The following is a 25088-nucleotide window of genomic DNA, read 5'->3' on the forward strand; positions in this document are numbered from 1 at the left end:
GGGGGGGGTCCCAATTCTATTTGGGGTTTTTTTGGGGTGCTCTCCCCATCTTTGGGATTTTTTTTGGGGAGTTCCCAATTTTCTGTGGGGTTTTTTTGGGGAGGGGGATTTTTTGGGGTGGGGGTTTCATCTCACTGTGGGATTTTTTGGGGGGATTCCCTCTGTTTTTGGGGTTTTTGGGGTTCTCACCTCATTTTTGGGGTTTTTTGGGGGGTCTCACCTCATTTTTGGGGGGTCTCCAGCTCTGGATGGAGCTGGGGAGGGGATTTTTTGGGTGGGTCCCAATTCTATTTGGGGTTTTTTTGGGGTCTCAGGCTCTGTCAGGGATTTGGGAGGTTTTTTTTGGGGGGGGTCTCTCCGTCTTTGGGGTTTTTTTTGGGAGGGGGCTCGGGCAGCGGGGGGGGAGGGGCGGGGGGCGCGCGGGGGGGGCTGCAGGCCGCCCCTCCCCCCACCTGGGTGTCCAGGCTGTAAATCCCCAAAAGCTCCCCGACGATGCTCTCCAGCTCGGGGGGGCTCAGCCCGGGACTCAGCACCTGGGGGGGCGCGGGGGGGTCCTGTCAGCCTCCCGGGACCCCCAAAAATCCCCCCAAAAAAACCCCAAAATTCCCGAGAATCCCAAAAATCCCCAAGACCCCAAAAACCCTAAAAACTTCCCCTAAATCCCATAGAGCTGGGGGAGAGGGGGCTCAGCACCTGGGGGGGCACAGACACATCGGGACCCCCCCTCGGGACCCCCGAAAACCACCCCAAAATTCCCGTGACTCCCAAAAATCCCCAAGACCCCAAAAACCCTAAAAACTTCCCCAGAATCCCCCAAATCCCCTCTAGCTTGGGGAGCTCAGCACCTGGGGGGGCACGGGGGGCGTTAACCCCTCGGGACCCCCGAAAATCCCCCCAAAATCTCCTCGGGACCCCCGGAATCCTCCTCTCCATTCCCTGAACACTCTCCAAATCCCCCCAAAGCCCCCCAGGACCCCCTTGCCGCACCCCAAATCCCCCCAAATCTGCTAAAAAAAACCCCAAATCCTCCCCAATCCCCCTCCCAAAACCCCAAATCCCCCTCCCCACCCCTTCAATCCCCTCCCCACTCCCCAAATCCCACCCAATCCACCTCCCCACACCCCAATCCCCCCAAAATCCCCCCAAATCCCCCAGGACCTCTCCCAAACTCCAAATCCCCCAAACTGTCCCCAAACCCCTAAACCTCCCAATCCCCTCTGACCCCCAAATCCCTAAACCCCTCCAAGAACTTCCCCCAATCCCCTCCCCACACCCCCCCACACCCCAAATCTCCCCCAAACCCCCCAAATTCCCCCAAATCCCTTCCCAAACCCTCTCCCAGCTCCCCCAATCCCCTTCCCCACACCCCAAATCCCCCAAACTGTCCCCAAACCCCCTAAAACCCCCTAAACTCCCCCAAACCCCAGGACCTCTTCCCATCCCCGAAATGCCCCCCAAAATGTCCCCAACCCCCCTAAACCACCCCAAATCCCCCAAACCCCTTCAATTCCCCCCAACTCCCCTCCCCACACCCCAAATCCCCCACAAACCCCCAACCCCCTCCCAGTCCCCCAATCCCCTCCCCACACCTCCACTTCCCCAAAATCCCCCCAATCCCCCAAATCCCCCCAGGACCCCCTCCCCACCCCAAATCCCCAAAATGTCCCCAAACCACCCCAAAGCCCCCCAAACCCCTTCACTCCCCCAAATCCCCTCCCAGCCCCCCAATCCCCCCAAAATCCCCAAATTCTCCTTCAAGCCCCCTCCCCACACCCCAAATGCCCCAAAATATCCCTAAACCCCTAAACCACCCCAATCCCCCCAAATCTCCCCCAAACCCCTAAATTCCCCCCAAACCCCCCCCCTCCCCGCCCCCCACCTGCCACCAGCGGCCCGCTGTCCCCGGCGCTGTCCCCGGCGGTGTCCCCAAGCCGCAGAGCTGCATGCCCAGGTGCAGAGCCGCGGCCGCCAGGTGGGCTGGGGGGTGCCGCAGGTGGAGCCCCCCGGCAGCTCCGTCCCGCAGCAGAGCCCAGGAGACCCCCGGCAGCTTGCCCCAGGGACCCCCGGGGACACCCCAGGGACCCCCAGGGACACCCCAGGGACCCCCGAGAGCCGCGCCGCGCCGCGCGCCCCTCCCCCAGCGCGCCAGGGCCAGCAGGTACTGCAGCAGGTACTGTATGGGGGAGAGAGAGAGACCCCAAAATTAGCCAGAAATCCCCCCAAAATGAGCCCCAAATCCCCCCAAAAACAGCCCCAAATCCCCCCAAAAACAGCGCCAGGGCCAGCAGGTACTGCAGCAGGTACTGGGGGGAGAGAGAGACCCAAAATTAGCCGAAATCAGCCCAAAATCCCCCCAAAAACAGCCCCAGGGCCAGCAGGTACTGCAGCAGGTACTGGGGGAGAGAGAGACCCCAAAATTAGCCAGAAATCCCCCCAAAACCAGCCCGAAATCAGCCCGAAATCTCCCTGAAATCAGCCCCAGGGCCAGCAGGTACTGCAGCAGGTACTGGGGAGACTGAGAGACCCCAAATCAGCCTGAAATCCCCCCGAAATTAGTCTGAAATCCCCCCAAAAATAGCCCCAAATCCCCCCAAAATAGCCCGAAATGTCCTTTTTGGGGGACCCCTCCCACCCCAAGGCCAGCAGGTACTGCAGCAGGTACTGGGGGAGAGAGAGACCCCAAATCAGCCTGAAATCCCCCCAAAATGAACCCCAAATCCCCCCGAAAATAGCGCCAGGGCCAGCAGGTACTGCAGCAGGTACTGTATGGGGGGAAAGAGACCCCAAAATGAGCCGAAATCCCCCCAAAATTAGTCCGAAATCCCCCCGAAAATAGCCCCAAATCCCCCCAAATCAGCCCGAAATGTCCTTTTTGGGGTACCCCTCCCACCGCAGGGCCAGCAGGTAGTGCAGCAGGTACTGGGGGAGGGAGAGACCCCGAAATGAGCCCCAAATCAGCCCGAAAATAGAGTGAAAATAGCCCGAAAATAGCCCAAAATCAGCCCGAAAATAGCCCAAAATAAGCCCAAAAATAGCCCGAAAATCCCCCCCAAAATTGCCCAAAATTAGCGCAAAATCAGCCCGAAAATAGAGCGAAATCAGCCCAAAATCAGCCTGAAATTAGCCCAAAATCAGCCCAAAAATCCCTCAAAATCCCCCAAAATCCTCACAAAAGCCGCCTAAAAATCCCCCAAAATCCCCTGTGAAAGACAGGAGAGATCTCCACACCAAATCTCCCCAAAATGTCCCAAAAATCCCCCAAATCCGCTTTTTGGGGAGGGGCGGCAGGGGTGGGCGAGGGGAGCCGGAAGTGCCGAAAATCCCAAAAATTTAGTGAGTTTCGGAGGTTTTGGGGTGATTTTCGAGGCTTGTAAGGATCCCAAAATTCCGGGATTTTCTGGGTGTGTTTTTGGGGGTCTCAGGTGGGTTTTTTTGGGGTCTCACCTTGTGGGGGTGGGCCAGGGGCAGCCGGAAGCGCCAAAAATCCCCAAAATTATGGGTTTTTTGGGAGTTTTATGGGGTTTTTATGGGATTTTCAGAGCTTGGGGAGGTCCCAGAATTTCGGGATTTTTTGGGGGTCCCGTGGGGGTTTTAGGGGTGTTTTTTTGGGGGTCTCACCTTGTGGGGGTGGGCCAGCGGCAGCCGGAAGCGCCGAAAATCCCCAAAATTACAGGATTTCGGGGAGTTTTATGGGGTTTTTATGGGATTTTTGGGACTTCGGGAGGTCCTAGAATTTCGGGATTTTTTTGGGGGTCCCGTGGGGGTCTCAGGTAGGTTTTTTTGGGGTCTCACCTTGTGGGGGTGGGCGAGGGGCAGCCGGAAGCGCAGCACCCGCAGCAGCAGCAGCTCACACTGCAGCAAACTGTCGCGCAGAACCCAAAAATTCCCGTCCAGGGCGGGGGGGGCAGAGCCGGGCTGGAGGCACCTGCGGGGTTTTTGGGGATTTTTGGGATTTTTTTTGATTTTTTGGAGGATTTGGGGGGGTTTGGGGGCACTCTGAGGGGGGATTTGAGGTGTTTTTTGGGGTATTTTTGGGTTTTCTGAGGACATTTTCCTACCCCAAACCGATATTGAGGTGATTTGGGAGTATTTTTGGGTTACCTGGAGCACTTTTTGGGTTACCTGGAGCACTTTTTGGGTTACCTGGGGACATTTTTGGGTTACCTGGGGCAGTTTTTGGTTTACCTGGGGACATTTTCGTACCTGAAAGTGACATTGAAGTGATTTTGGGACATTTTTTGGGTATTTTGGGTTTATCTGGGGACATTTTTGAGTTCCCTGGGGCTGTTTTCCTCACCTGAGGGTGACTTTAGGGTGACTTTGGGAGGTTTTAGTCTATTTTTGGGTTACCTGGGGACACTTTCCTCACCCGAGGGTGACATTGAGGCGATTTTGGGGCACTTTTTGGGTATTTTGGGTTTACCTGGGGACGTTTTTGGGTTCCCTGGGGCTGTTTTTGTCACCTGAGGGTGACGTTAGGGTGACTTTGGGGTACTTTAAACTCACCTGGGGACACTTTTCTCGCCTGAGGGTGACATTGAGGTGACTTTGAGGTAATTTTAAACTCACCTGGGGCCGTTTTCTCACCTGAGGGTGACGTTGAGGACGTCCCTGGCCCTCCTGGGCGTGCCCTGCGCCTTGGCAGCCACGAAGAGAGCAGCAGCAGCCACCAGGTGTTTGTCCTGCGGCTGCCCAGGTGACACTGCCGCCGCGAAGGCGTGGAACGAGCCGCAGGCCGTGGCCAGAGCCGCCGAGCCCAGCCCCAGCTTCACACCTGGGGACACCTGAGTGTCACCTGAGTGTCACCTGAGTGTCACCTGGGGACACCTGGGGAGTCACTGACCCAACCCAGCCCCAGCTTCACACCTGGGGACACCTCAGTGTCACCTCAGTGTCACCTGAGTGTCACCTGAGTGTCACCTGGGGAGTCACTGACCCAACCCAGCCCCAGCTTCACACCTGGGGACACCAGGGGTCACCTGAATGTCACCTGAATGTCACCCTTGTGTCACACCTGTGTCACACCTGAGGGTCACCTGTGTCACCTGAGGGTCGCCTGGGGAGTTGCTGTCCCCGAGCCCAGCCATGTCAGCATGCTGTCACCGTAACGCCATCATGACGTCACCCAGCCCCGCCTCCCGCCTGTGACGTCACTGTGACATCACCAAGCCCATTCCGGCCCTACGGCATCGCTGTGACGTCACTAAAACGTCATCGCCACCGAGCCCAGCCCCAGCCTCACCCCCGCGACGCCACCCCTCCTCCCGGATGACGTCAGCACCCCTCCGATGACGTCACACCCTCCTTACCCGCCTCCATGATGAACCGCGCGATTCGGAACCGCGCGCGAGCCTCCGCCCCGCCGGGCTCGGGGGGGCCGCGTGACGTCAGGGCCCGCGGCGGTGACGTCATGGCGGGGCGTATTACCGCTCCGGTGACGTCACAAACCCGCCGCGGTGACGTCACTGGGCGCAGGCCGCGCGGCGCTCAGAGCACCGGCAGCCCCGCGGCGCGCGCCGAGCACTTCCGGGTCACGCTGCCCCCAGCGCGCTCTCCGATTGGCCGAGAGAGCCCGGGAGGGGCGGAGCTCAAACGCCACCACCCACCAATCGCGCTCGCCGGCGGGACGCCAAGCGCTCCGATTAGTCGAGCCCGGCGGAGCGGCGTCCAATGGCAGCGCGGTGCGTGAGGGCCCGGCGGGAGGGAGAACCAATCAGAAAGAGGGGCGGGAAGGCGGCGGCCAATCAGCGCCGAGGGCGGGAAAAATGGCGGCGGCTGAGGCGGCGGCGGCGATGGTGGAGCGGCTGGAGGTGCTGAGGGGGCGGGAGGGATAGTGAGGGGGTGGGAGAGACCCTGAGGGTCCTGAGGGGTCGTGAGGGGTAGTGTGGCGTTCTGGCTGGTCCTGAGGGGGCGGCAGGGGATGTGAGGCGTTGTTAGGGATCCTGAGGGGTTCTGAGGGGTAGTGAGGAGGCGTGAGGGGTGGCGGGTGGTCCTGAGGAGTCCTGAGGGGGCGTGAGGGGTTCTGAGGGTTTCCGGGTGGTCCTGAGGGGTTCTGGGGGGTCGTGAGGGGGTGTGAGGGATCCTGAGGGGGCGTGAGGGGTGTCGGGGGGCTCTGAGTGATTCTGGGTGGTCCTGAGGGGTCGTGAGGAGCTCTGAGGAATCCCGGGGGCTCCTGAGGGATCCTGGGTGGTCTCGGGGGGCTCCGGGTAGTCCTGAGGGGGCGTGAGGGGTTGTGAGGTGTTCTGAGGGGTCTCGGGTGGTCCTGAAGAGCCCTGAGGGGTCCTGAGGGGTCTTGAGGGATTGTGAAGGGGCGTGAGGGGTCTCGGGTGGTCATGAGGGGTTCTGAAGGCTCCTGAGGGATCCTGGGTGGTCCTGAGGGCTCTCGGGTGATCCTAAAATCTCCTCTGTCCCTCCGGATCTCCCTCCTGCGGGTTTCTCTGTCCCTCCCTCCCCTCAGGCCGATTTCCCCTCACAGCCCCGCAGGTTCCTCCCTGTCCCCTCACGGTTTGTCACCTCCTTTCGGGGTTGGTCACCTCCTCGGGGGTGTCTGCCGCCCCCAGCCCCATTTTAACCTATTTTAACCCATTTTAACCTATTTTCCCCCGTTATTCCCCAGGCCCTGGCGTGCCCCGCGCTGGTACCGGATTCTCTCCCGGTTTCTCCCCCCGAGGCTCTGCAGCTGCTCTGTCATCCCTCGGAGCTCCGGAAGGCTTTGCTGGAGTGGATTTGTGTCCGGTAACCCAACCTGGAGAGCCCGAACTGGGGAGGGGGAGGGAAAAGGGGAACTGGGGAGGGGTCCGGGGGGGGGTTTGGGATATTTTTTAGGGATTTTTGGGATTTTTTTGAGGTTTTTTGGGATTTTTTTGAGGTTTTTTTGAGGTTTTTTGGAATTTTTGGGGAGTTTTTTGGGATTTTTAAAGGTTTTTTTGGGGATTTTTTGAGGGGTTTTTTTTTGAGTTTTTGAGGTTTTTTGGGGATTTTTTGGAGGGTTTTTTGAGGGGGATTTGAGATTTTTTAAGGGGTTTTTGTGGATTTTTTGAGGTTTTTTGTGGATTTTTTTGAGGGATCTTTTGAATTTTTTTGAGGGTTTTTTTTTATTTTTTGAGGGTTTTTGGGGATTTTTTTTATTTTTTGAGGGATTTTTTGAGGGTTTTTTGGGATTTTTTTTGGATTTTTTAGAGGATATTTTGGGGACGTTGGGGGAAATTTTTGAGTGTTTTTTTGAGGGCTTTGAGAGGATTTTTGGGGTTTTTTTGGGGGTTTGGGGTGGCTGGAAGGGGTGGGGGAGTTGGGAATGGGGAATGGTCCCAAAACTGGGAGATTTTTGGGGGTTTTGGGGGTCCTGGGAATCCCAAATAACCCCAAATCTCCCCAGGGTTCACCCTCCCCTCGCTGCCCAGCTGGAGTCTCTGCCTGAGGATGAGAGAATGAGAGGTGAGAGACCCAAAAACACCCTAAAAACCCCCAAAAAAACCCAACATTCCCCCCCAAAAAAAACCCCAAAACCCCCCAAAAATCTTCTCAAAATCCTCCCGAAAATCCACCCTAAAAAAACCCCAAAAATCCTCTCAAAATCCCCAGAAATCTCCCTGACAAACCTTAAAAGTTTCTCTGAACGCACTTAAAATATCCTTAAAAAATCCCAAAAATCGTCCCAGAAACCCCAAAACACCCCAAAAACCCCCAAATTCCTCCCCTTTCCCCTTCCAACCCTTCAAAAGCCCCAAAACCCCCTAATTTCCCCTCCCAGCCCCCTAAAATCCCCCTCAGACCCCAAATTCCCCCCAAAAAACCCCCCAGTTCCCCCCCAGTTTAACCAGTTGCCCTCCTTGTCCAGAACTGGCCAAACTGGGAGCCAAGTTGATGCTCTGTGGGGATGATGACCTCGCCCTGGTGGAGGTTGGGATTTTTTGGGGGGATTTTGGGGGTTTTGGGGGGCTGGAAAAACCTGGGGAGTGAAAATTTGGGAGGGATTTGTGGATTTCGGGTCTTTGGGGGCATTTTTGAGATTTTTTTGATTTTTTTTTTAAATATTTTGAGGCTTTTTTGAGCTATTTTGGGGGGGGGTTGAGGGAATTCTTGGGTTTTTTTAGGGAGATTTTTTTGGGTTTTGAATAATTTTGGGGTTTTTTTTGGGTTTTGGGGGGCTGGGGGTGGGGAAATTGGGGAGAATTTAGGGATTTTTGGGAGTTTTAGTGGTTTTTGAAGGGTTGGAAAGGGTGGGGAATGGGAAAACTGGGGAGAATTTGGGGGATTTTGGGGTTTTCTGGGGGGTTTTGGGGGGCTGGCAATGCCCAGAGAGGGAAAACTGGGGGGATTTGGGGGATTTTTGGGATTTGGGACCAAATTTTGGGTTCTTTTGGGTCTGGGGTCTCCTTTAGGGCTCAGCCCCCCCTGAGCAGCAACTGCAGTTCTTCCAGGACCTGCTGGACGCTGCTCCCCCCCTCAGAGACCCCCAAAAAACCAGGTCAGGACCCCAAACCCACCCCAAACCCACCCCCAGACCCCAAAATCCCCAAACTCCCCCTAAAAATCCCGTTTTTCCCCCAAAAGCTCCACCAGAAGCACCCAGTTCCTGCTGGAGCTGCTGGAGACCCCCGAGGGAGGAGCAGCCCTGAGACCCCCAGAGCCTCCCCCAGTTCCCCTGCAGCCCCCCGACAGCCCCCCCAGGCCCAGGTGGGTTTGGGGGTCACCCCCACCCCAGAAATCCCCCAAAATCCCCCCAAACATCCCCCCTGAGCCCATTTTCTGCCCCCAGGAGACCCCTCCCCGAATTGCAGGTGCAGCTGGGGGAGCTCAGGCAGGGCCTGGAGCAGCTGCAGGCTGAGGTGGGGATTTGGGGGATTTTGGGGGATTTGGGGTCACTTGGGGGGCTCTTGGGGGATTTTGGGGTCAATTTGGGGGGATTTGGGGTCACTTGGGGGGGGCTTTTGGGGGATTTGGGGTCAATTTGGGGTCACTTGGGAGGATTTGAGGGTTTTGGGGTCTCGGAGTCGATTTGGGGGTTATTTGGGAGGGATTTGGGAGAATTTTGGGGGGATCTGGGGTCACTTGGGGGGGTTTGGGGTCAATTATTTGGGGTCACTTCGGGGAGATTTCGGGGAATTTGGGGTCACTTGGGTGGGATTTAGGTGGTTTTGGGGTCAATTTGGGGGAATTTAGGGTCACTTGGGGGGGATTTGGGACATCCCTGTGTCCTATAGGGCAGAATTTGGGAGGAGGTTTGGGGGAATTCGAGGATTTTGGGGAGATTTGGGGTCAGAGTTGGGGGATTGGAAGAGTTTGGGGTCACTTGGGGAGGATTTGGGGAATCCCAAGAAGGTTTGGGATCTCCCTGAACCCCCCTGGGGAAGATTTTTGGGATCCCTGCTGAGTTTGGGGGGAAATTTTGGGCCAAAGCCCCTCCAGGTGGGTTTGGGGTCATTTCGGTGCAAATTTTTGGGGTTTTTTTGGGGATTTTTTTGGGATTTTTTCTCTTCCTCCCCTCAGCTCTCCGCCCTGGGGGTCTCCCCGCCCCCCTCCCCCCCGAATTTGGGGGTCCTGGGGGGCACTTTGGCCTCGCTGATCGCAGCTTTTGGGGTCTCAGAGCTTCGGGATCCCCTGGGAGCCCCAAGGGAGAAACCCCAAAAGCATCCCTGCGGCCCCCCGAGCCAAAATGTGGGGAGGGGGCTGCGGGGGCTGAGCCAGGTGAGGGGCTGGGGGGGATTTGGGGGGATTTGGGGGATTTTGGGAGGTTTGGGAGTTTTGGGAGGTTTTGGGGGAGGTTGGGGAGTTTGGAGGATTTGGGGAATTTTGGGAGGTTTTGGGGGAATTTAGGGGTTTTAAGGGGAATTTTTGGGCGTTCTGGGGGAATTCGGGGAGGGCTTGGGGTTTTGGGGAGAGGGGGTTTTGAGGAAATTTGGGGGTTTGGAGGGGATTTGGGAGAATTTTGGGAGGTTTTGGGGGAGTTTGAGGGGATTTGGTGGAATTTTGGGGAGGGGATTGGGCTGGAGAGAGTTTTGGGGATTTTGGGGTTTTGAGGGGATTTGGAGGTATTTTGGGGGAATTTGTGGGGTTTTGGGGGTTTGGGGTGGGGAGTTTTGGGGGTTTTGAGGGATTTTGGGGGTAATTTGGGGTGGGGGGCTCAGCTTGGGGTGGATTTTGGGGATCCCTGGGGCAGTTTGGGTCCCGAAATGGGGCTGGGGGTGTCCTTGGGGGGGTTTTGGGGTCCCTGGGGGGTTTTGGGGGTTCTGTGACCCCAAATCCCCCTGGGGCTCCCCAGGTTTTGGGGTCTCTGGCTGAGCTCGGCGCCGCGGCAGGGGAGGTGACAGAGCTGGGGGGAGCGAGCGACGAGATCCGTGAGTCTGGGGGGAAAAACCCTAAAATCACCCCAAAATACCCCAAAAACCATCCAGAAATAACCCCAAAAACTACCCTGAAATACCCCAAAAACCACCCTGAAACACCCTAAAAAAACGACCCTGAAATACCCTAAAAAAGATCCAGAAATAACCTCAAAAAACTACCCTGAAATACCCCAAAACCCACCCTAAAATGCCCCAAAAACTACCACAAAAACCATCCCGAAATAACCCCTAAAACGACCCCAAAATACCCCAAAAGCTACCCTGAAGTACCCTAAAAATGGCCCTGAAATACCCTAGAAATCACCCCAAAAAACCACCCTGAAATACCCCAAAACCTGCCCCAAAATACCCCAAAAGCCACCCCAAAAACTGCCCCAAAACAACCCCCAAAAAACCCCAAAAGTTGACCTGACACAACCCCAAAAACTCCCCAGAAATGCCCCAAAACAGCCCCAAAATCTGCGTCAAAAAAACCCCAAAACCCCCACAAAACCAACCCCAAAAAAACCCCAAAATCCCCCAAAACCCCTTGGCTCTGAGGGGGTGAGGAACAATTTGGGGGATTTAGGGCTTTTTTTGGGGGGGAGGGATTTTATGGGGTGGGGAATCTTTAGGGATTTCTTTTAGGGTTTTGGGGGGTTTTGTAGGGTTTATTTGGGGGGAGGATTCTATGGCTCTTTGGGGAGGTTTTTTTAGGGTTTTTTGGGGGGATTGGTTTTTTTTTTTTAGGGTTTTTGGGGGGATTTTTTTAGGATTGGGGTGGAATTCATAGGATTGGGGGGATTTTTATAGGATGGGGGTGGCATTTGTAGGATTGGAGCCATTTTGGGGCATTTGGGCCATTCTGGGGGGTTGGAATTTAAAGGTTTTGGGGTATTTATAGGAACGAGAATAATTCACATTTCCCAATTTCCCTTTCCCCCCAGAACCCCAAATCCCCCCAATCTCCCGTCGCTTCCACCCCGCTCCGGTCTGACCCCCCCGGTAAGGTTTTGGGGTTAAATTGAGGATTTTTGGGATTTCAGGGGGGGTTTGATCTCCCTCAGGACCTCCCGAATTCCTGGGATTTATTTTTGGGGCCGGGGGGGGCGCGGGGGGGTCCCGCAGGGTTTTCTGGCCCTATAAGGGCAGCGGGTTTGGTGTTTATCCCAAATCCCAGTGACTCAGCCCCGAATTCCAGCCGGGGGGGGGGCAGGGGGGTCCCGCCCCCCCGTGACGTCATCCATGTCCCCAATGTCACCACCCCCCCGGATTCCGGGCGGGATGAGATCATCGGGATGGGGCGGGGAGGGATTTGGGGATTTTGGGGGTTGGGGGGAGGGGAGGGGGGTGAACCCCCCCTCGGGGAATTTGGGATTTGGGGGGAAAATGGGGAAAAAGGGGATTTTGTACCATTGTCCCCGAAAAATGAGGGATTTTCCCTAAAAAAAGGGGGGAAATGGGAAAAAGGGGATTGACCCTAAAAAAAGGGGAATCCCTAAGGGAAGGGGGATTGGTCCTAAAAAATGGGAATTGTCCCTAAAAAATGGGGAATTGTCTGTAAAGAAAAGGGAAATATCCCTAAAAATGATGGGGATTGTTCCTAAAAAATGGGAAAATCCCTGGAAAAGGGGATTGTGCCTCAAAACAGGGAAAATCCCTAAAGAAATAGGGGAAAATCCCTAAAAAAGGGGAAATCCCAGGTGTGACCAGAGGTGTCTTTGCAGGTGTGGCTGCAGCTGGGAGCCTCAGGTGTGACACGGAGGGGACACGGGTGTGACACCTGTGTGTGTGTGACACCTGTGAGTGTGACATGAGTGTGACACGAGTGTGACACACCTGTGCCACCTGTGAGTGTGTGTGACACCTGTGGCAGTGTGTGCCACAATGACATGGGGGTGACACACCTGTGATTGTCACACACCTGAGTGTCACCTGGCTGCGTGTGACACCTGCGTGTGTCACGTGTGTCTTGGCGTGTTCTGTGTCACACCTGTCCCTGGGTGTGTCACACCTGTCCCCAAATCTGTCCTACCTGTCCCCGTCCCCCCTGCCCAGGTGTGTGACATGGTTTGGGGTCTAACGTGGCTGTTCAGGTGTCACACCTGTCCCCGGGTGTCACACCTGCCCAGGTGTGTGACAGTTTCAGGTCCAACACGCTGCTCTGGTGTCACCTGTGTGGTGTGGTTTGTGACAGGGGAGGTGACACAGCTGGGGGCGTGGCCAGGGGGGTGTGACAGGTGTGGGCGTGGCCAGGGGGTGTGGCACAAATGGGCGTGGCCAGGGGAGGTGACACAGGTGTCACCTGAGCCCGCCCAGGGCACGGCACAGGTGTGGGTGTGGCCAAGGGGGCGTGGCCAGGGGGCGTGGCCCAGAGCACCGTTAATTAAATGGCATCACTGTTAATTATGGCATCGCTGTAATTAAACCTCATTAATGAGTCTCATTAATGATTTCCCATTTAGGAATCCCCATAATGACTCCCCAGTTAATGAACCCCACTAATGAGCTCCTCATTAATTAACTCTCCCATTAATGAGTTCCTGTTAATGACCCTCCTGTTAATTAACTCTGTAATGAACCCCCAGAGCTCTCCCCATAAGAACCCCCTAATGACCCCCCGTTAATGAACCTCCCTAATTAACCCCATAACGAAGCTGCCCTTTAATGAACCCCCTAATTACCCCCTTCCCCACCCTTTCCTTAATTAGCCCTAATTACCCCGGAACCCCCGATAACGACCCTTTCCCTAATTAGCCCAATTAACGCCTCCATTTCCTCCCCCCGTTATCAGAACTCTCCAGAACTTTCCGGTTTCCCCAAATTCCTGACCCCAAAGGGGAGCAGAGCTGGGGGGTGGGAGACCCTATGGGGCTATAGGGGCTGGGGGAGCCCCGGGGGAGCCTGGGGGACCCTATAGAGCCCCATAGGGCCCATTGCACCCTATAGAGCCCCATAGAGCCCCATAGGGCCCATTGCACCCTATAGAGCCCCCTGAGACCCTATAGGACCCCATGGGACCCATCACACCCTATAGAGCTCTGTGAGACCCCATAGAGCCCCATAGGATCCTGGGAGACCCTATAGGACCCGTGAGACCCCATAGAGCTCTATGGGATCCTGGGAGACCCTATAGGACCCGTGAGACCCCATAGAGCTCTATGGGATCCTGTGACACCCTATAGGACCCCATGGGACCATCATACCCCACAGAGCCCCCTGGGATCCTGGGAGATCCTAAAGGACCCTGTGAGACCCCACAGGGCCCTGGAATGCCATATAGGGCACCATGAGTCCATCCTGCCCCATAGCACCCTATGGGACCCCATAGGACCCTGTGAGACCCCACAGAGCCCCATAGGGCCTTGTTGCATCCTATAGGGGCCGCAGGGCTCCGTCCTGCCCCACAGGACCCCATAGGGTGCTGTGAGACCCCATGGGACCCCCTAGGGCCCTGTGACCCCCCGTGGGCCCCACACCCTACAGGGTGAACCCCACAGGACCCCAGACAGCCCCACCCACCCCATGGGGTGCCCGTAAAGCCCCAAATCCCCCCCAGGACCCCCCAAGCCCCTCCCCAAATCCCCCCAGAGGTGTCCCCAAACCCTCCCCCCCCGGGGACCCCCCAGATCCCAGTGCCCACCTTGAGGGGTCCCTAGACCCCCCCAAACCCACCCCAAATCCCCCAAATCCACCCCAAACACCCCAGACCCCCCCAGCCCCTCCCACCCCCCTGGGCGGAGCTCCGCGCGCTCCTTACCAATTAAGGCTCCGCGCGCGCCGCGCGAGCGACCGGACCGGGACCGGGACAGCCCGGGAGGGGACAGCCCGGGACAGCCCGGCAGCGCCGGGAGCAGCCCCAACCCCCCGGGACCGCCGGGACCACCCAAACCACCCCCGGGACCCCACCGGGTACACCCCAGAACCGTCCCGGGAGCACCCGGGACTGCCTGAAACCCCCCGGGACTAGCGGGACCCAGCCCGGGACCACCGGGACAGACCCCCGGGATCGACCCGCCGCTGCCGGGAGCACCGGAACCCCCCGGGACCACCGGGAGCACCAGGTGAGGACCCCCCGGCACTGCCAGCCGTGCTGGGACCACCGGGAGCCTCCTGGGACCACCGGGACCCCCCGAGACCACCGGGACCCCCCCGGGCTGAGCCCCGAGGACCCCCGAGCACCGCCGAGCCGCCGGTGCCACCGGGCAGTGACCCTTGGGAGCACCGGGCACTGACCCCCGGCGACCCCCGAACCCCGCTTGGGGGGCTTTGGGAGGGTGGGGGGAGCGAGGAGCGCCCCGAGTTTGGGGGTCTGGGGGTGCCGGGGGCGAGAAACGGGGCTGGGAGACCCCCGGATGGGGTTAAGGACCCCCGCAATGGGTCTGGGGGTCCTCCTGCGCTGGCAGAAAAGGGGTGACGCTGTTTTTGGGGTGGGGGATCCCCTCGGACAGACCCCTGTGGGGCGTTGTGGTGGAAACCCCCCGGTTTGGGATGGATTTGGGATGGGGGATCTCCCCGGCGGGTCTGGGGTCTCCCCATGGTGGGAACCCCTCAGTTTTGGGGGTCCTGCACCCACTATTCCCCACCAAAATTCCCCACTATTGGGGTCTCTCATTGTGGGGATTCCCATTATCGGGATTCCCCATTTTTGGGATCCCCCATGGGGATGCTCAGGGGGTTCCTCACTGCGGGAATCCCCCATTATTGGGGTCCCCAGCTGGGGACGCTCAGGGCCTCCCTCGTTATTGGGGTCTGCCTTTACGTGGCTCCCCCTCTTTAGGATCCCCCATTCCGGGATGCTCCCCATTTTCGGATCCTCCCATTTTTAGGATCCATTCCGGGACTCCCCCGTTAATAGGATCTCCTTTTTCGGATCCCCGTTCTGCCTTTAGGATCCACTCCGAGTCTCCCCCGTTAATAGGATCTCCCTTTTCAGGATTCGCCGTTCTGGAACTCTCCCTGTTATTAGGATCCTCGCATTTTCGGATCTCCATTCTGCCTTTAGGATCCATTCCGGGACTCTCCCGTTCACAGAATTCCCCTTTTTCCAATCCCCATTCCGGATTCCCATTCCGGCTTCACTCTCCCCCATTTTAGGATCTCTCTTTTCCAGATCCCCATTCCGGGATGCTCTCCATTTTCGGATCCATCCCGGCAATCCCCGTTAATAGGATTCCCCTTTTTAGGATCCCCATTCTGGGTTTAGGATCCATTCCAGGGCTCTGCCCGTTATCACTCACGTTCCTCCATTCCTGCACTCCGCCTTTTTAGGATCCTCCTTTTTAGGATCCTCTTTAGAATCCCATTTTTAGGATCCATCCCGAGTCTCCTCCGTTAATAGGATCTCCCTTTTTAGGATTCGCCGTTCTGAGACTCTCCCCGTTATTAGGATCCTCCCATTTTTCAGATCTCCATTCTGCCTTTAGGATCCATTCCGGCACTCCCCCTTTTGAGGATCCCCCATTTTGGGATCCTCCCCTTTTCAGGATCCCCTTTAGGATCCCCCATTTTGGGATCTTCCCCTTTTTAGGATCCCCCATTTTAGGATCCTCCCCTTTTTAGGATCCCCTTTAGGATCGCTCTTTTGGGATCCATTCCGGCACTCTCCCGTTAACAGGATCTCCCCCCGTTAACAGGATCTCCTCCCCCAATTAGGCTCTCCCCCCGTTATTAGGATCTCCCCCCAGTTAACAGGATCTCCTCCCGTTGTTAGGTTCTCCCCCCGTTATTAGGATTTTCTCCCGTTATTAGGATTTTCTCTCGTAGTTAGGCTCTCCCCCCGTAATTAGGATCTCCCCCCGTTATCAGGACCTCTCCCCGCTAACCAAACCCCTCTCCCCCTCTCCCTCTCCCCCTCCCTCCTCTCCCCTCCCTCTCTCCCGCAGCCCTCCCCCTGCCCGCCCCTCCGCACGCCCACCATGGCCGGGCGGGGTCGCCCCGCGGAGCCGAGCGCCGATCCCGCCGAGATGCCCGCCACCGAGAAGGACCTGGCGGAGGACGCGCCCTGGAAGCGAATCCAGCAGAACACCTTCACGCGCTGGTGCAACGAGCACCTGAAATGCGTGCAGAAGCGCGTGGGCAACCTGCAGACCGACCTGGGCGACGGGCTGCGGCTGATCGCGCTGCTCGAGGTGCTCAGCCAGAAGCAGATGGGCCGCAAGTACAACGCGCGCCCGACCTTCCGCCAGATGCAGCTCGAGAACGTCTCGGTGGCGCTGGAGTTCCTGGAGAGGGAGAACATCAAGCTCGTGTCCATCGGTGAGGAGATTTTGGGGGTTTTTTATGGGGAGGGGGTTTTGGGGTGAGAGCGCTGAGCCGGGGTTTGGGGTGTGGGGAGGAGGAGGAGGGGAGTTATGGAGGATTGGAGAGATTTGTGGTGATGAAAAAGTGGTGGATTTTCTCCAAAAGTGTCCATTTTAACTCTAAAATGTGCTGTTAGGAATTGGGGAGGGGGCGTGCGACCACCCCCCGAAAAGGGCGTGGGGTCTGGGGGGAGGATGATGGGGGAGAGGGAGTTATGGGGGAGTTAGTTCTGGAGAAAAAGGAGATTGGAGCAGTTTGTGGTGATAAAAAAGTGGTGAATTCTCCCCAAAATGTCCTCTTTAACCCCAAGATTTGCTCCCAGGAATTGGGGAGGGGGCGTGAGACCACCGCCCCGAGCAGTCTGGGGTGAGGGGAGGAGGAGGGAGGAGTGAGGAGTTGGAGTTTTGGAGGAAAAAGGAGCTCGGAGTGGTTTGTGTTGATGAAAAAGTGGTGAATTCTCCCCAAAAAGAGTCCCCTTGGACCCTGGAATGTGCTGTTGGGAATTGGGGAGGGGGCGTGCGACCACCCCCAGAGAGGGCGTGGGGTTTGGGGGGAGATGGGGAGGGAGAGCTATGGAGGAGTTAGTTTGGAGAAAAGGGAGAGAGCAGTGGTTTGTGGCGATGAAAAAGCAGTGAATTTTCCCCAAAAGTGTCCATTTTAACCCCAAGATTTGCTCCTAGAAATTGGGGAGGGGGCGTGAGACCACCGCCCCGAAATGTCTGGGGTGTGGGGAGGAGGAGGAGGGGGAGTGGGAGTTTGGAGGAGTTGGAATTTTGGAGGAGAGGGGAGGTTGGAGTGGTTTCTGTTGATGAAAAAGCAGTGAATTCTCCCCAAAATGTCCTCTTTAACCCCAAGATTTCCTGCCAGGAATTGGGGAGGGGGCGTGAGACCACCGCCCCAAAAGGTTTGGGGTGTGGGGAGGAGGATGAGGGCAGTGGGAGTTACGGGGGAGTTGGAATTTCGGATTTTTGGGGCAGAAAGGAGCTCGATGTGGTTTTTTTTGGGTGGAGAAGTGGATGTGCCATAAAAGGGAGTCGGAAATTGGGGAGGGGGCGTCGCGACCACCCCCCAAAAAGGCTTTGGGGGTGAGGAGGGAATAGGAGTTGGAATTTTGGGGAAAACGGGAAATGGGAGTGATTCGTGTTGATGGAAAAGTGGAGAATTCTCCCCAAAATGGGCTCGGAATTTGGGGAGGGGGCTCGGGGGGGGCCGGAAATGAGGAGGGGTCTGCTGGGGGACCCTAAAAAGTGAGGAGGGGTCGCTGAGAGACCCCCGGAGCTCCAAATGGGGAGGGGTCGCTGGGAGGGGAAGGTGGAGTGATTTTAATGGTGAGGAGGGGGCGGCAACCCCCAGACCCAAAAAAAGCTCGGAAATTGGGGAGGGGGTCCTGGGCCACCCCAAAAATGGGGAGGGGGCTGCTGGGAGACCCCAAAATTGGGGGAGGGGGTTGGGTGGGAGACCCCCGGAGCCCAAAATGGGGAGGGGTCCCCGAGGGGGGAGCTTCAAACGGAGACCCCTCCCCAAAAAAGACCCCGAATTTGGGGAGGGGTCGTTGGGGTGACCCCGGAATTTGGGGAGGGGTCTTTGGGGTGACCCCGGAATTGTGGGGAGGGGTCGTTGGGGTGACCCCGGAATTTGGGGAGGGGTCGCACCGCGCCGGGTCACTGCAGCCCCCTCCCCTTTATGGGATTCCCCCGGGGGGGTTTTGGGGACCCCTCCCCACATTGCGGTGGGCGGGGCTCTGCGGGGACCCCTCCCCAAAATCCCCCCGCGGTGCTCCGCTGGAGACCCTCCCCCCCCATTGGGGACCCCCCCCAATTCCAGACCCTCCCCCCCCATTGGCGACCCCTCCCCAAATTCGGGACCCCAAACCCGGGGGGGGGGAGGTCCCCCCGCCCCTCCCGCCGCAGGAATTTGGGGAGGGGGCGCCGCCGTTGGGGTCGGGGGGCTCCCGGGGGGTCTGGGGGGGATTTGGGGGTTTTTTGGGGGGGTCTCGGGTGGGCGTGGCAGTGGGCGTGGCCTCGGCCCTGGCTGAGCCCTTATATGGCCAAAAAATGCTGGCGCGGGGGGGAGGGGCCGCGGCCCATCCCCCACCCTGGCCACGCCCCCAACCCCCCAAACCGCGGGGCGGGGCGGGAGGAGGCCACGCCCACCCCAAAAACCGCGCGAGGGGGGTGGGGAGGGGGGCTGAACCCCCAGAGGGGGCGGAGGGGAGCTGGGGACAGCCCGAGACCCCAAAAGGGACTTGGGGACATCCGGAGACCCCAAAAAGCCTAAAGGGATCCCAAAACCAGTAATGGGAACTGGGAACACAGCCAGACATCCCAAAAACCCCAAAAGGGACCCCAAAACCAGTAACGGGAACTGGGAACTGGCCCTGAGACCCTGAAACCCCAAAAAGGACCTCAAAACCGGTAATGGGAACTGGGGACACAGCCGGATGTCACAAAAGGGACCCCAAAACCAGTAATGGGAAGTGTGAACCAGCCCTGAGACCCCAAAAGCCCCAAAAGGACCCTAAAACCAGTGCTGGGAACTGGGGAGTCGCCCTGACACCCCGAAAGCGCTGATGGGGTGTGAGGTCACACCCTGGGACCCTAAAAACCCCAAAAGGGACTTGGGGACACACCCAGGGACCCAAAAACCCCAAAAGGGACACACCCAGGGACCCAAAGCCACCCGCTGGGTGAAGCCACACCCCAAAACCCCAAAACCCCAAAGCCCCAGAGCCGCAGAGCGGTGACAAACAGCGCTGAGAACCCAACAGCAGTGACAGGTTTGGGGACAAACCCAAAACCACCCGTTATTAGGATCACAGGGGTTGGGGACACTCCCTGCCACCCCAAACCTCACCGGGGCGTGGGGACACGGCTGGGACCCGGAAGGGACTTGGGGACAGCCTGGGGACACCTCTGAGAGCCCAAAAATCCTAAAAAAGGGACTTGGGGACACCCCTGGGAGCCCAAAAGCCCCGGCAGGGTCACTGCACCCCTGGGACCCTCCTTGTCCCCAGTGGGACCTCTTGGACTTTACTGTCACCTCTGGGCTGTGTCCCCAGGTGTGCCCAGGTGTCCTTGCATGTCCCCAAGGTGTCCCCAGGTGTGCCCAGGTGTCCTCAGGTGTCCCTAGATGTCCCCAAGGTGTCCCCAGGTGTCCCCAAGGTGTCCCCAGATGTCCCCAAGGCTCTGCCCTGCAGGTCCTGTCCCCACCCTGGCGCTGGCACTGAGCTGTCACCTCCCCTGCTGACTCCCCTGTCCCTCTGAGGTGTCCCCAGGGTGTCCCCAATGTCCCCCAGGGTGTCCCCAATGTCCCCATATCCCCCCACGGCCCCTATTTCCCAAATATCCTCATGTCCCTGCTGGTGTCCCCAAACACTCCTGATGTTCCTAATGTCCCTGTGTCACTCATATCCCAACATCTCCAATGTCCCCAGTGTCCCCAATGTCCCCGTGTCCCCTGTGTCCCTGATAACCCTGATATCCCAATGTCCCCATTGTCCCCAATGTCCCTGATACCCCCAATAACCCAATGTCCCCAATGTCCCCAATGTCCCCGTGTCCCCTCACAGACAGCAAAGCCATCGTGGATGTGAACCTGAAGCTGATCCTGGGTTTGATCTGGACACTCATCCTGCACTACTGCATTGTCCCCATTGTCCCCAATGTCCCTGATAACCCTGATAATCCATTGTCCCCAATGTCCCCAATGTCCCCGTGTCCCCAATGTCCCCGTGTCCCCAATGTCCCTGATAACCCTGATATCCCAATGTCCCCAGTGTCCCCAATGTCCCCAATGTCCCTGATATCCCCGATAACCCTGATATCCCAGTGTCCCCAATGTCCCCAATGTCACATTGTCCCCTCACAGACAGCAAAGCCATCGTGGATGGGAACCTGAAGCTGATCCTGGGTTTGATCTGGACACTCATCCTGCACTACTCCATCTCGATGCCCATGTGGGACGAGGAGGATGAGGAGGAAGCCAAGCGGCAAACGCCCAAGCAGCGCCTGCTGGGCTGGATCCAGAACCGGCTGCCGCAGCTGCCCATCACCAACTTCAGCAAGGACTGGCAGAGCGGCAGGGCACTGGGAGCTCTGGTGGACAGCTGTGCACCTGGTGAGGGACACTGGGGACATTGGGATGGTCACTGGGGACATTGGGAGCTATGGGATGGACACTGGGGACACTGCCCATCACCAACTTCAGCAAGGACTGGCAGAGCGGGAGAGCCCTGGGGGCACTGGTGGACAGCTGTGCACCTGGTGAGGGACATTGGGGACATTGGGGACACTGGGGACGGTCACTGGGGACATTGGGAGCTATGGGATGGACACTAGGGACACTGGGGACACTGCCCATCACCAACTTCAGCAAGGACTGGCAGAGTGGCAGGGCACTGGGAGCTCTGGTGGACAGCTGTGCCCCTGGTGAGGGACATTGGGGACACTGGGGATACAGGGGATTGTCATTGGGATGGTCACTGGGGACATTAGGGACACTGCCCATCACCAACTTCAGCAAGGACTGGCAGAGCGGGAGAGCTGGGCGCCTGGTGAGGGACACTGGGGACACTGGGGATACAGAGGATGGACACTGGGAGCACTGGGTGACAGCTGTGTTCTCGGTGAGGGACACTGGGGACACTGGGGACACTGGGAATGCTGGGATGGGCACTAGGAGCACTGGGTGACAGCCAGTGAGAGACACTGGGGACACCAGGGATCTTCCCCAGGGGCACACAGTGACATGGATGGTGGCCCTGGTGACACTGCAGGGTGGCTTAGGGGTGCCGCAGTGACCCCGCGGTGACCCCACGGTGACCCCTGTGTCCCCTGTCCCCCTGTCCCCAGGGCTGTGTCCCGACTGGGACTCGTGGGACCCGAGCCGCCCGGTGGACAATGCCCGCGAGGCCATGCAGCAGGCAGACGAGTGGCTCGGCATCCCCCAGGTGACACTTGGGGACACCCAGAGCTCCCTGGGGACCTCTGCCTGATGGCCCTTGATGTCTTGCTGTCCCTGATGACGTCCTGATGTCCTTGATGTCCTCTGATGTTCTCTGTCCCCTAATGTCCCCAATGCCCCTGCAGTCCCCTCATGTCCCTGATATGTCTGCTGTCCCCCAATGTCCCCGCTGTCCCCTGATGATGTCCCTGATGTCCCTTGATCTCCTTGCTGTCCCTGCTGATGTCCCTGCTGTCCCTTCTGTCCCTGTTGATGTCCCCTGCTGTCCCTGCTGATATCCCCAATGTCCCTGCTGATGTCCCTGCTGTCCCTTCTGTCCCTGCTGATGTCCCTGCTGCTGTCCCTGTTGATGTCCCTGCTGCTGTCCCCAATGTCCCTGCTGATGTCCCTTGCTATCCCCGATGTCCCTGCTGCTGTCCCTGCTGATGTCCCTGCTGTCCGTGCTGTCCCTGCTATCCCTGCTGTCCCTGCTGCTGTCCCTGCTGCTGTCCCTGCTGTCCCTGCTGATGTCCCCGCTGTCCCTGCTGTCCCTGCTGTCCCTGCTGATGTCCCCGCTGTCCCTGCTGTCCCCAGGTGATCACCCCCGAGGAGATCGTTGACCCCAATGTCGATGAACACTCCGTCATGACTTACCTGTCGCAGTTCCCCAAAGCCAAACTCAAGCCTGGAGCTCCTCTGCGCCCCAAACTGAACCCCAAAAAGGCTCGAGCCTACGGCCCAGGTGAGGGGGGAATTTGGGGACCCCAAAACTCCCAAAAACACCAAATTTGGGGGGTGGGAGTGACCCTGGAAGGGTTTGGGGATCCCAAACTGAACCCCAAAAACACCACAGACCTACAGACCAGGTATGGGAGGATCAGGTACCCCAAAACCCCAAATTTGGGGGGTGGGATGGGGTGGGAATGACCCTGGAAGGGTTTATGGATCCCAAACTGAACCCCAAAAACACCTCAGGGCTATGAGCCAAGTTAGGGGGGGTTAGGGACCCCCAAGGGGCGCTGGGACCCCCATGGGACCCCTGAGGTGGCTGTGGGACCCCCACAGGTGAGTGCAGGACCCCAAATTGAGTCTGGGGGCTTCATGGGGTCCCTCAGGGGATCAATCCCACCAGGAACGCCGTGCAGCAGAGAGCAGATTTTGGGGGTTTGGGGAGATTTAGGACCCCTGGGGTGGCTCAGGGACCCCCAAGGTGGCTGTGGGACCCCCATAGGATGGGTGCAGGACCCCCACAGGTGGGTTCTGACCCCCCAAATTGAGTCTGGGGTCTCTGGGGGTCGCTCAGGGATCGAGCCCACCGGGAACGCCGTGCAGCAGAGAGCAGAGTTCACGGTGGAGACGATCAGCGCCGGGCAGGGAGAAGTGATTGTCTATGTGGAGGATCCTGATGGACACCGCGAGGAGGTGGGGGTTTGGGGATTTTGGGGATTTTGGGGGTTTTGGGGGATTTAGAATTGGGGGATTTTAGGGGAATTTGGGGGGATTTGGGGGATTTTTTGGGGGATTTTAGGGAATTCAGGGGATTTGGGGGGATTTGGGGGAATTTGGGGGATTTGGGGGTTTTGGGGATGTTTGGGGTAGATTTGGGTGGATTTTGGGGGGATTTTAGGGGAATTCGGGGGGATTTGGGGGGATTTTAGGGGAATTTGTGGGGATTTTGGGGGGGTTTTGGGGCTGGGGGCTCAGGAATGTCCCTGGAAGGGGTTTGGGGTCTGGGAGGGTTTAGGGGTAAGGGTGTCTTTCTGAGGGATTTTGGGGGAATTTTGGATTTTTTGGGATGTTTTGAGGGATTTTGGCTTTTTTTTTTGGGTGTTTTGGGTTTCTTTTGGGGTGTTTTGAGGGTTTTTGGGGTTTTTTTGGGGTTTTTTTGGGAGCTGTTTTGGGTTTTTTGGGGATGTTTTGGGTGTTTGGAGAGGTTTAAGGCTGTTTTAGGGGTGTTTTGAGAGATTTTGGGGTTTTTTTTGGGGTGTTTTGAAGGATTTGGGGTTTCTGTTAGGGTGTTTTGAGGGATTTTGGGGCATTTGGGAGTGTTCTGGGTAATTTTGAGGAGTTTTTTTCGGGGTGTTTTGGGTAATTATGGGGTATTTTGGGTGAATTTGGGTGTCTCTGGGGTGATTTGGGGTATTTTAGGGGTGTTTCGGGGGTCCTGAGGTGTTTTTGGGGTGTTTTTGGGGTGTTTTGGGGCTCTGACCTCCCTGCTCTCCCCAGGCCAAGGTTGTCGCCAACAACGACAAGAACAGAACCTTCTCCGTGTCCTATGTCCCCAAAGTCACCGGCCTGCACAAGGTTTGGGGATTTTGGGGGATCTCCGTTAATTTTTGGGGTTCCCAAGACCTTTTAGGGATTTTCTGAGACGTTTTTGGGGCGTTTTGAGGTCATTTTTGGGGCTGTTTTCCCCCTTTTCCCACCCCACTGTTTCTCCCTTGGGGTTTTTCGGGGGTCCCATCTGCTGAACCCCCCGAATTTGGGGATCTCGATGCATTTTTGGGGTTCCCAAGACATTTTTGGGGTTCCCAAGAGGGTCTCAAGCCACTTCAGGTGCTTCCTGAGGTAATTTTGGGGCATTTTTGGGTCCTTTTCCTGACCTCCCTGTTCCTGCCCTGAGCTCCCTCCTCTCCCGGGGTTTTTGGGGTTCATTTTTTGGGGTGATTTTGGGGTTCCCCTCCCTCTCACCCCAACGTTTTTAGGGTCCTGATGCATTTTTTGGGGTTCCCAAGGGGCTCTCACAGTATTTTAGGTGCCTCCCAAGACTTTTTTTTTTGCATTTTGGGATTATTTTTGGGGTTCTTTCCCCCCTTTCCCCACTGCGCCGTTCCTCCCTCAAACCCACTCTGCTCTTGGTGATTTTTTGGGGTGATTTTTGGGGTTCCACCCTCTGTCCCCCCAGTTTTCAGGGTCCTGATGCATTTTTTGGGGTTCCCAAGGGGCTCTCACAGTATTTTAGGTGCCTCCCGAGACTTTTTTTTGGCATTTTGGGATTATTTTTGGGGTTGTTTCCCCCCTTTCCCCACCCCGCCATTCCTCCCCTGAGCTCCCTCCTCTCCCGAGGTTTTCGGGGCTCAGTTTTTGGGGTGATTTTTGGGGTTCCACCCTCTGTCCCCCCAGTTTTCAGGGTCCTGATGCATTCTTTGGGGTTCCCAAGAAGATCTCAAGCCCCTTTAGAGACTTCCCGAGACATTTCTGGAGCATTTTTGGGGCTCTTTCCCCCCTTTCTGCACCCCGCCGTTCCCCACCCTCTGCTCTGGGGGATTTCTGGGGTGATTTTTGGGGTGATTTTGGGGCGATTTGGGGTTCCCCCGTGTCACTCACCCCGGTATCCGGTGTCCCCGCAGGTGACAGTGCTGTTCGCCGGGCAGCACATCGCCAAGAGTCCCTTCGAGGTGCAGGTGGGGCGAGCGGCGGGTGACGCGGGGCGAGTGACAGCGCAGGGACCTGGCCTGGAGCCAACGGGCAACGTGGTCAGCAAGAGCACTCACTTCGACATCTGCACGGCTGGTGGGT

At 57.6% G+C, this 25088-nt stretch overlaps 3 protein-coding genes across 6 annotated transcripts in view; 2 read left to right on the forward strand and 1 right to left on the reverse strand.

Annotated features, from left to right (window-relative positions):
* Positions 1 to 208: 208 nt before the first annotated feature.
* On the reverse strand, positions 209 to 5543 carry CCNQ (cyclin Q). The gene is made up of 5 exons (XM_085046513.1): positions 5310 to 5543; positions 4588 to 4774; positions 3793 to 3925; positions 1880 to 2173; positions 209 to 533 (listed from the first exon to the last, which is right to left on the reverse strand). Exons 1-5 carry the CDS (start codon positions 5410 to 5412, stop codon positions 321 to 323), a joined length of 930 nt encoding a protein of 309 aa, XP_084902639.1. The 5' UTR covers positions 5413 to 5543; the 3' UTR covers positions 209 to 320.
* A 110-nt stretch (positions 5544 to 5653) lies between these two features.
* HAUS7 (HAUS augmin like complex subunit 7) lies at positions 5654 to 12765 on the forward strand. 4 transcript variants are annotated; one of them, XM_085046516.1, is made up of 11 exons: positions 5654 to 5810; positions 6617 to 6735; positions 7376 to 7434; positions 7838 to 7899; positions 8382 to 8467; positions 8554 to 8676; positions 8759 to 8828; positions 9490 to 9687; positions 10262 to 10337; positions 11273 to 11330; positions 12053 to 12765. In XM_085046516.1, the coding sequence occupies exons 1-10, from the start codon at positions 5766 to 5768 to the stop codon at positions 11320 to 11322; spliced, it is 888 nt and encodes a 295-aa protein (XP_084902642.1). In that variant the 5' UTR covers positions 5654 to 5765; the 3' UTR covers positions 11323 to 11330; positions 12053 to 12765. The 4 variants fall into 4 exon arrangements, with proteins under 4 accessions (XP_084902642.1, XP_084902643.1, XP_084902644.1 ...); XM_085046517.1 differs by having other exon boundaries at positions 8563 to 8676; XM_085046518.1 differs by having other exon boundaries at positions 8412 to 8467.
* A 1367-nt stretch (positions 12766 to 14132) lies between these two features.
* Positions 14133 to 25088, forward strand: part of FLNA (filamin A) — a 61811-nt gene continuing 50855 nt past the window's right edge. Inside the window, exons 1-8 of the mRNA XM_085046278.1 lie at positions 14133 to 14389; positions 16211 to 16583; positions 20496 to 20744; positions 21479 to 21576; positions 22164 to 22311; positions 22873 to 22991; positions 23796 to 23873; positions 24920 to 25082. Of these exons, the coding sequence (XP_084902404.1) occupies positions 16244 to 16583; positions 20496 to 20744; positions 21479 to 21576; positions 22164 to 22311; positions 22873 to 22991; positions 23796 to 23873; positions 24920 to 25082 (1195 nt within the window). The 5' untranslated portion in view covers positions 14133 to 14389; positions 16211 to 16243. The remainder of the gene's footprint in view (positions 14390 to 16210; positions 16584 to 20495; positions 20745 to 21478; positions 21577 to 22163; positions 22312 to 22872; positions 22992 to 23795; positions 23874 to 24919; positions 25083 to 25088) is intronic.

Source organism: Lichenostomus cassidix, unplaced genomic scaffold, assembly GCF_008360975.1.
Source record: "Lichenostomus cassidix isolate B80296 unplaced genomic scaffold, HeHo_3.0 HiC_scaffold_40, whole genome shotgun sequence".
Taxonomy (NCBI): Eukaryota; Metazoa; Chordata; class Aves; order Passeriformes; family Meliphagidae; genus Lichenostomus; species Lichenostomus cassidix.

Coding starts and splice junctions, on each gene's coding strand:
- CCNQ (XM_085046513.1), bottom strand. CDS start 5,412: ATGACGTCACCGCCGCGGGCCCTGACGTCACGCGGCCCCCCCGAGCCC. Junction 4,775..5,309: donor GCGGTTCATCATGGAGGCGG/GTAAGGAGGGTG, acceptor AGGTGTCCCCAG/GTGTGAAGCTGGGGCTGGGC. Junction 534..1,879: donor CAGCGGGCCGCTGGTGGCAG/GTGGGGGGCGGG, acceptor GCGCCCCCCCAG/GTGCTGAGTCCCGGGCTGAG.
- HAUS7 (XM_085046516.1), top strand. CDS start 5,766: ATGGCGGCGGCTGAGGCGGCGGCGGCGATGGTGGAGCGGCTGGAG. Junction 7,435..7,837: donor TGAGGATGAGAGAATGAGAG/GTGAGAGACCCA, acceptor CTCCTTGTCCAG/AACTGGCCAAACTGGGAGCC. Junction 10,338..11,272: donor GGGAGCGAGCGACGAGATCC/GTGAGTCTGGGG, acceptor CTTTCCCCCCAG/AACCCCAAATCCCCCCAATC.